The sequence below is a fragment of the Gambusia affinis genome, linkage group LG12 (genome assembly GCF_019740435.1).
Source record: "Gambusia affinis linkage group LG12, SWU_Gaff_1.0, whole genome shotgun sequence".
Classification (NCBI taxonomy): domain Eukaryota; kingdom Metazoa; phylum Chordata; class Actinopteri; order Cyprinodontiformes; family Poeciliidae; genus Gambusia; species Gambusia affinis.
In genome coordinates this window covers 16,742,857-16,751,409 of record NC_057879.1, presented here as the reverse complement: position 1 = coordinate 16,751,409, position 8,553 = coordinate 16,742,857, and the positions used below count along the sequence as shown (strand labels likewise).

The following is an 8,553-nucleotide window of genomic DNA, read 5'->3' as shown; positions in this document are numbered from 1 at the left end:
TCTGATGTTGTGTATAAATGGGATAAAAATTCTCTAGAAGAAGACAGAGTGCACAAAAGTTGTTCTGTTGCCTGAATGTGGTGTCAGCCGGTCCCAGTCCCTGCGGCTCTCACCGCGTACTGTTCAGGCCTGACGGGAAGCTGACTGCAGCTCAGGACATGGCCTCGTTTGTTCACTGCTCCCCCACCACCCCCCTTCACTCTCCAGCCCTACCCCTGTGAAAAGAGTTATGCTGTCTGTTTTGAATGGACAGCGTTTTTCTTTGTGTGGCCGATCAAAACAGAGGGCAAAGTTAGTCAGCAAGTTGCATAGCTTCTGCATTCTGGTTCTTCAAGCCTCTTTTGTATGAAGTTTAGCACAATGTTTTACACTGTGTTTGACCTGAATGGCATGTTGGAGGTAGGAGCTCTTTTCCAAACTACAAACCAGAAAGAGGTAGAAAGTGGTTTTCTTTTGTTATCTGATTAAACTAAGTCAGGATTTTTTGGTATGGGGAAATAAATGTAAAACGTGGGGTGGGGGTAAAAAGTCTTGGCTATAATGCAGAAAATTACAAAGTGCAGGATTTCTGAAATATTTATATGCTTTTATCTGATCTATTTCCTAGCCACAAGGTATTTGCCTGAGAATTCCTGGCACTTTTCATATTACCTGAAGGCAAATGGTGTATAGATTTATACAAGTTATTTACAACAACAGCCAAGCCATTCCTCTGGAAACTAGGCTGCAGATCAAAGGATTGTTTTGATCTCTACTTAGCATATTTGTTTAACCTAGCCAGTGATTCTGAAAAGTGCACAAGCTTTTTGGTGATATGCAGAGCACCCTTTATCCGTCTTTTTCTTCTGTTAGCTGCGGATTTAAGTACTTTCTGTATTTAGGAGACAACTGGATTTGCCAGCTTTTGAAATTTAGTTGCCCACTGCTAGCAGTCTTGGCACTCAGAAATAGATAACTAGGTATGTTCCTCTGCTAATCCTGATCGGCCTTGTAATAGTATTTGTGGACTGTAGAGCACTCAATTAGGGCATAATGTACTATTTTTATTTCCTTTAAGTTGGATTAAATGTGAAAACATGTTTTTTTTTTTCTATTTCCATCTACTACGTACTGTGTTTTTGTACTTTGCAAAGTATTGTTTTATACAGTTTCAATCAGGATGAGTCTCTCAGCACTGAATTGAAAAAATGTCAGGAGAGGAAAACAATGTCCAAGCGCTCTCTAACAAAAACATGCCAGGGCAATCAGGAAATTTTCTGGAATGCTTAAGAGAATGCATATGCACACAATGCCCTAATTCTCTTTTACTTTGGGTTTGGGAAAGATGAGCCCAGGTTTACTGAGAGCCAAAAAAGGGGGCAGATGGCTCACAAGAGGGATAAACCTGGGAAGTCATGCTGTAAATGTGTTTTACAGAAAACAATGAAAGGAGCGGACAAAGCGATTGTGGCAAAGTCCTTTGGAAAATGGAAAAGCAGCTCTCTAAGGTCCAGGACCATGGAGAAGCCGGATGAGCCTTCTGAGGAGAGTAAGAAGGCGAACCTTTCCAACTGCACCTGTGAAGACCCCCAACTCGCCAAGAAACCAGTTGGTAAAGAGTACCTTATTTCTTATTTTGAGTTTGGCCAATCTACCGAATCACCTGGCTATTTTTTTTATTGTGACAATTTTAATTATTTCTGTGTTGAGTTTTTTTTTTTCTTTTTTTTTTCCTTTGACTCTTTGGCCTGCCATATCCGGTGAACAAACAAACCACATTGTTGGGCAGGAGAATTCCTTTTGAGGGAAAGTGTGTCTCCGATGATACAGTGTTGCCAGAAAAAGACAAAGCAAAAAATAGCAAACACAAAAACAGTCACAGGTGCATGGGAAAAAGAGAGGAGCGAGTGAATGGTCACTGCGGTCCCCAGGAGGTCTTTCAGTGTTAGCCAGTGCGGTGGGTGGACTTCTGACAAGGATGCTGGTTTGCAGCCAGGTGGAGTGTGTAACTGAGAATGCTCCTGTTTATTCCTTTCACATGCTAATGTGGCTCCTGTGCGACTTAGAAGCGGCAAAAAAGTTTTTCTTGGAGCGAACATTTTTGTTGCTCTTGTATCACAGCAGTGGTCTGATTCAAAGACTCAGCACTCCTTTTTATATGAGTTTGGGATCGTGCCAGGGAGAGAGATACACTATAACTGAGGTGTACAGAAAGGCATTGAAATGCATTGGTTGAGCATTTGAAAAGTGCAAACAGGTGCAACCATTTAACCTTTCCAACAATATCATAGAATAATTAGTGTTAAAAGTATAATTAAAGGAGCTGGAGTTTATTCCAGAGGGATTTTACTGGCACGCGATAGAGCAGAATATATCTTATGTGCCCAAGAGAACAACAAAGCAAAACCAAAGGAAAAAAGAAACTAAATATATGTAGGCAAATTTACATACATATAATTTCTATATATATATACATATATATATGGAGAGAGCAAGAGAGAGAGAAAAAGAGAGAGAGAGAAAGAGAGCAAGAGAGAGAGATTTTTCTTTTCTTTTCATTTTTTTTTTTATCCAATACTAACATTTTTGGAGCTGATCTCTGGTTCAAAAGAGGCTTAACACGGGGAGGGCAACATTTGTAGCTCATGTCTACTATTCACTTTTGTGTCTTCCTTCCACTCAATTTTCTATTAATATGCTTTTATACAGGACTTTTGAACAAACAACTTTTTCAGCAATGGCTCACCTTGTGAAGAGTGTCAGGGACATTTTCTGGACTTCTTTTAAGTCATCAGTTTTCCCCATGGCTGTGTAGCCTACTCACCCTGATTAATTTATTGTAAAATGGGCGTGAAGTGATTCAAGGGAAATTAAACAGGTGTAATGTGTCAACTCAGAGGGAGAGGTGAAAGTCAAGCTGCTGACTTCTTTACAACTTGGAGTTTACTCAAAAATGACTTGTTGATTTAAAAGAAGAGTTATTGTCAATACCCACCCTCATCCTGCTACAAAAAAAAAACACCCCTAAAAAACTAGTTAGATCTTACACCTTTGTTTTAATTTTTGTGTTAATACTGTCAATCTTTGGTTCAGATTTTCTTTGGTCAAAGTACTGCTCTGATGAATATGTAGATGACATAAACAGTACAGCACAAAGAATTAGCTCTGGTCTTGTCTATGTCTGGCATCACCCCCTTTTTTTCTTTTACATTATGTTTTTGTTTTGTTTTGTTCTTTTCCCTTTTCTGAAGAATTGCATCTCCTGTGTTAAGGCAACGTATGTATTTCAGCATATTTAAATACCAAAAACTAACCTGTACTAAATTCTGCCTGTGGACCCAATAAAACACACACCCCTGTGTGGACAAAATCAGCATAGTGGACTATTTGGGTGAAATACAAATGCAATGCAATACTTAAAAGTTCAATATGTTGCCACACAAATGCACTAATAACCCTGTTTTCACAATGTGGTATCAGTATCCCTGTATTCTTACAGTACTTGCTCTACATCGATTAACATACGGTATAATTGAGGAGCACACTAAAGTAATACGGACTCACACCAGGGGTCTTTCCATACCTTGTTGTGCACAATCTGTAAACAGCTTCAAAGGCATTGCATCTGCCATCTGCACTTCTAGGAACTCTTCTGCATAGCCATTAAAACAAGCTGTCTCAAAGGACATCATTCGTATTTCAGCCTCAACCCTGAATTACTGTGTGTTCATTATAATTATAAGGGAGGAGTGTTGCCAGGCTAGTCCACAGAATGCCAGGTGCACACTTCCATAATCTACCATTTTAAACAACTCTGAGCATCAACAACAGTATCTCCATGCTATTCAGCCATTAGTTCTCCCTGGCTTTCACGCTGAAACTCCACATCAGTCATTTGAGCACATTTTTTTTGTGTGTGTGTGCGTGTGTGTGGGTGTGTGTGTGTGTGTGTGTGTGTGTGTGTGTGCAGTAAAAGACATGCGAGGAAGAAAGTGCAATACTTTGTTGTGTTCCATTTTCCTAAGCCTGCTTAGGTTATGTGACTGAGCCATGCTGCTGTGTGAAATTTTTATCCCGATACTGGCACTGTATCCTTGTGAGGGAGTCTTGTAAAATAGGTTTACTTAGCGCCTTTGCTGGCATTTTCCGAAGATAGCAAATGCACACACACTGTCCATGATCGGATTAACTGTTCTACAAAAATGATGTAACTCTTTGTCTTTCTTGTGTGGCATAGGTTTCTCTGCTTAAGTTTAGTGGTCATCCGCAGGAGAATAGACACACTTGAAATCCAGTCACAGCATTATAATCCACATATTACAAATATAACAGTTGACAGGCTTGGTTAATCGCTCTTTGTCACATAAATTTGATGTGTGGCTGCCCAAAGTGAATCACTCTCCCCCCCAAAAATTTTATTTTTTATTTTTTTTCCCAGATGTACTCCCTGGAAACAAAACCAACAGCCCGTAATTAACACAAATTCTGATTTGTAAGGCATTTAATTTTGAACTTTGCCTGGTGTTTCTCTGTCATGTTGTGATGTAAATTGCATGTGATAAGTGTGAAATATTTTTTTAAGCATCCAATATAGTATAAAACATGCAATGCCAAGTACAAGGAGAGGAGGAATTTGCACCTGAGGACAAACAAGCTTTTCATTCAGAGCCACAAGGTGTGTCAAGACTAAATGTAAATTGCACAAATTATGAGAGAAATCAGTTGAAAAATCTCAACGAATCTCACTTATTTACATTTTAATTACGACTATTACTTATTCTTATTTTTTTGGATGTGACCAAAGCGAGCCTGATTCTCCCCCTACACTAGAAAGAAGAGGCAAAATGACTGTTTTTCCACTGGAGGTTTAGATGCTTGTTTATCACTTTTAAATACCATCATCTTTGCTGAAATCCCCTCTCAAAAGAACCTTTCACTTGCTGGAATAAATTCAAATTAAAATTTAAATCCCTCTTTGCATTTCTTCAGCCTTTTTTAAAATAGCTGCCTCCTTTTAGAAAGCTGTTTATGTAGTGATCTGCTCATAATCCAGTTTGTTTCTCAACAGCGCAAAAAACACAGAAATCGTATTATCACTATCTTGGAGAGATGATGCGAGAAATCGGGAAGTATAAATGTCTGGATCTGTGGAAGTTTCCAAAGTTTTAAAGCTGGAGGAAAAAAAAAAATCCTCTCAATAATCTGGTCTGTAACACCGTAATTTGACTTGCAAATACGCAGAAAAATAAAGTGCATTGTGCTGCGGTATCCCAAAAACATTTTCTTCACCTTTTGCTTGTACGAAGATCACTCTGAGCTCACTCTATCAACACTTTTTGGCATGTTTCAGACAACATGAAGACAGCATTTGGCATCATGAAAGATGATGTATGACTGGGGGATTAACTCTTATCACAGACAAGTCACACAGCATCTCAGAAAACAAGTACTCTGATTCTTAAAAAGGGCCCCACCTTCCAATACACTGAGAAAAACAATATCTAATCAGAAAGGTAACAAATATAAACAGAAACAGCAGACAGCACGCCGTGCTTTTTGATAACAACCAATTTCAGATGTAAAACAACACAGAAGAGGCCATACAGAAGTTTAACGCGCTCAAGCCAAATTAGATTTATTGTTTGGAAACAAATTATAATTGTGTATCTAGAAAGTTAACCAAGATCCTAAACAAAAGAAAATCAATGACCCGCCCCCATTAATCACTCAAAGGCGGCTACTTGTGCTGGAGAAACTTACTTCATAATCAATTTCTTTGTTTTGTTCAAAGGGCATTTGCATTTTGGTTTATGTCACAAAGCTTCCTGTATCTGGCGCAATCAGAAATGGCAAGCCATCCATGTTAATGGTGGTTTTTCTATTTATTCAAGAGCATATCTCCAAATACTCAAGATAATTTTAGCTTATTATACAAATATTTTGAGTGATAGGCTTAACTTTTTTTGAAGCCCCTTGTGCTTGTAGTGTCATAGAAAATCATATTTCCTTGAAGACGTCAAACTAAGGCAATTTTTATTATTATTTTATTTTACAGACTAATAATCTCCACCTCCCATAATCTTATCTTTTTAGCAGTGAGGACCCCAGACAAAAATGCCCATTTTTAGTTGTGTCTAGACATACTATTATGGCCACCAAGGTCATTATCAAAGCACACATTACACACACCTGTTACCATTGTTTAGTTGCTCATTTTTGGCCAAGCACCCAAGCTCCTATCTCCTCATTCATAGGCGTGTCTGCTGCATTGTGAGCCTGCCTGGGTAAAGGGGGAGGGTGCAGGGACCCCCAGAGACACCCAGATCTGCACCTCACCTCTCAATGACACAACAAAGTCAGCCTCTCGCTTCTAAAAGAGAAGACACTGACTGACCAGCCAAGCATCGATTTGTTTAATGTAACCAATCAGATGCTCTTGGTTGAAGACAGTAATTGCAGGAAACCAGCTGTGACCCACTGCAGCTTGGATTCTTAGAATTAAGACCTGTAGTCAGAAGTCTTAGTTGGTATTCAAGTTCATAATGTCTTTCTCTGATTAGAAGGATCACAATTAAAGTCTCTCTTCTGTGAATTTCCCATATAGCTTTAAAGGTTTTTGAGTTACCATCTTCAATCAAAAGCCTTTTCCATAGACACACCCAAAAAGAAAAAGAGAAGACGCAATTACAAAGAACTATTGCTTTTTCATGGTAAAGATAAATAAGTTAGACCCACATATTGGAGAACATATTCACATTTGCCTTGCTTTAAGATTCATAAGTTAAATTTTTACTTATACAGCACAATCAGTGTTAGATTTAAGAACATCTGGCCACTTGGCTAGAACCATTTGCCCTTCTTTAGTTTCTTTGACACATAAAAATTCAAATACATTGACAGGTTTGCACAGATCTTTCTCTTCCAGAGAAGATCTGGAACTAACTAGGCAGCTCTTACTTGCTTGTTTTACTTGTTAATCTTTAAAGAACAGAATAGCAAGAATGCATAATAAACATTTGAAAAGCCCCAATTTAGCAGGTGTGTCTTTGCTTATGTCTTTGTATTAATTAATAAATGTCCTAGATTACTTAATTCTTCTTATAGTAATGGGTCACTTTGTAGTTGTTTTACGATGTTACATGAAATTTAAAACAAAATAGGATACATTTAAACTAAATGATCGATTTCAGCAATTTTGATGACCGTTCATTGCCATAATTAATGGAAATACTAAACTTAGAAAATGTAAAAACAAACAAAAAAAGATACGTAATGTTTTAAGTAAATGGGTTAGAGACATTTTATTATAAGTATGAAGTGGAACTAGGAAGGGACCGAATGGTAACACATGGATCTAAAATAGCAGTGCAAATCAGCAAAGAAGCAACTTTACCTGTAACCTTTTTTTTTTTTTTAAATAGCTGTAGGTTGTAATTTTCTTGTTCTTATTTTGGGCTGACTGAATGTAAGTATTATTGAATAATGGGTAACCTTCTTGCGGACCAAAATCATTTTATCGGGTTCCAATGATCAGGTCTGAACAACGGAGAAGAAAAAGTCCAAAATTGAATCAAAGCATCGTCAGAGAACGTTAAATAAATGTGTAGCAAGTTTGCCTGTGGTCACATGCAGTTTTCCTCCCAAAGGGGATTCCTGTGAACTGATCTAATCACTTCTGGTTTTAAGATGAAACATACTGACAGATAATGATTCCCATGAAAAATGCACTGTATTTTCTAAAGAAAATTCCCCGTCTGTTGACATTAACATAAATGTACTTCTACATCCCGGAGCCATATCAACATCAACGTGTACTTATGTTGGGCTCATCACATTTACATATGCAAATAGATATTCTTTTAAATGTAATTCAGCCATGCGACTTTGTGAGATGAACAAGCAGGCATCAAGTGGTTACACAATGAGGGTTCAGCAACACCAAGAAGAATCTGTCATTTTAGACCAAGGCTTGAAGCATCATAGCAGAAATTAACCACAGTTTGATAGAGATTTGTACACATCTGTCTCATTGAATGGCAGGGTGGATGTGCATTGTTATTTGGCTGCACGGGCTGCCATGCGAAATTAGTCATGTTTGCTTTGTCGAAATTACCGGGCGGCATGTTTTGAGTGAGAGGGTTCGCTGAAGTTGCGCCGCTGACATTTTGATCCCGTCGTGCATTAGAAGAATCGAGTTAAACATATTTGTGTAGGTTTCACAGGAGGAAGGTATAGTGCTCAAAAACAACAGGGTGCCGTGACACTTTGCTCTGCTTACATAATTTGCAGCAGAATGCAAAAAGCTTTTAGACACAGATGTGACCCATTGTAATACCTTTCTAAATGCAATCAAACACTTTCTACAAATATGAGCAGGACTTTTTAAATGTGAACCCTTGTTTGACATGTAATTTTGTCCAACCCACTCCTCTTTCATTTCTCCATCAGCTCTCTCCAGTTATGCCCACATTTTCAGCGGATGAAATAGCTCGACAAAACACTAGTTTATGTTGTGAGTCGGCTCTGAATGAGTTTTCCCTCTCGCTCTCTTTTTAGATTCGAACAGATGTTGGG

The 8,553-nt window shown here is 38.3% G+C and overlaps 1 protein-coding gene across 6 annotated transcripts in view; it reads left to right on the top strand.

Annotated features, from left to right (window-relative positions):
* Positions 1-281: 281 nt before the first annotated feature.
* Positions 282-8,553, top strand: part of st18 (ST18 C2H2C-type zinc finger transcription factor) — a 47,588-nt gene continuing 39,316 nt past the window's right edge. For 5 of the 6 annotated variants that reach the window (XM_044133925.1, XM_044133927.1, XM_044133926.1 and 2 more), the window contains exons 1-2: positions 322-435; positions 1,417-1,591. In XM_044133925.1, coding sequence (XP_043989860.1) covers positions 346-435; positions 1,417-1,591 — 265 coding nt within the window. In that variant the 5' untranslated portion in view covers positions 322-345. Of the gene's footprint in view, positions 436-1,416; positions 1,592-8,553 lie in introns of all 6 variants that reach the window. The other variant, XM_044133928.1, reaches the window with a different exon arrangement.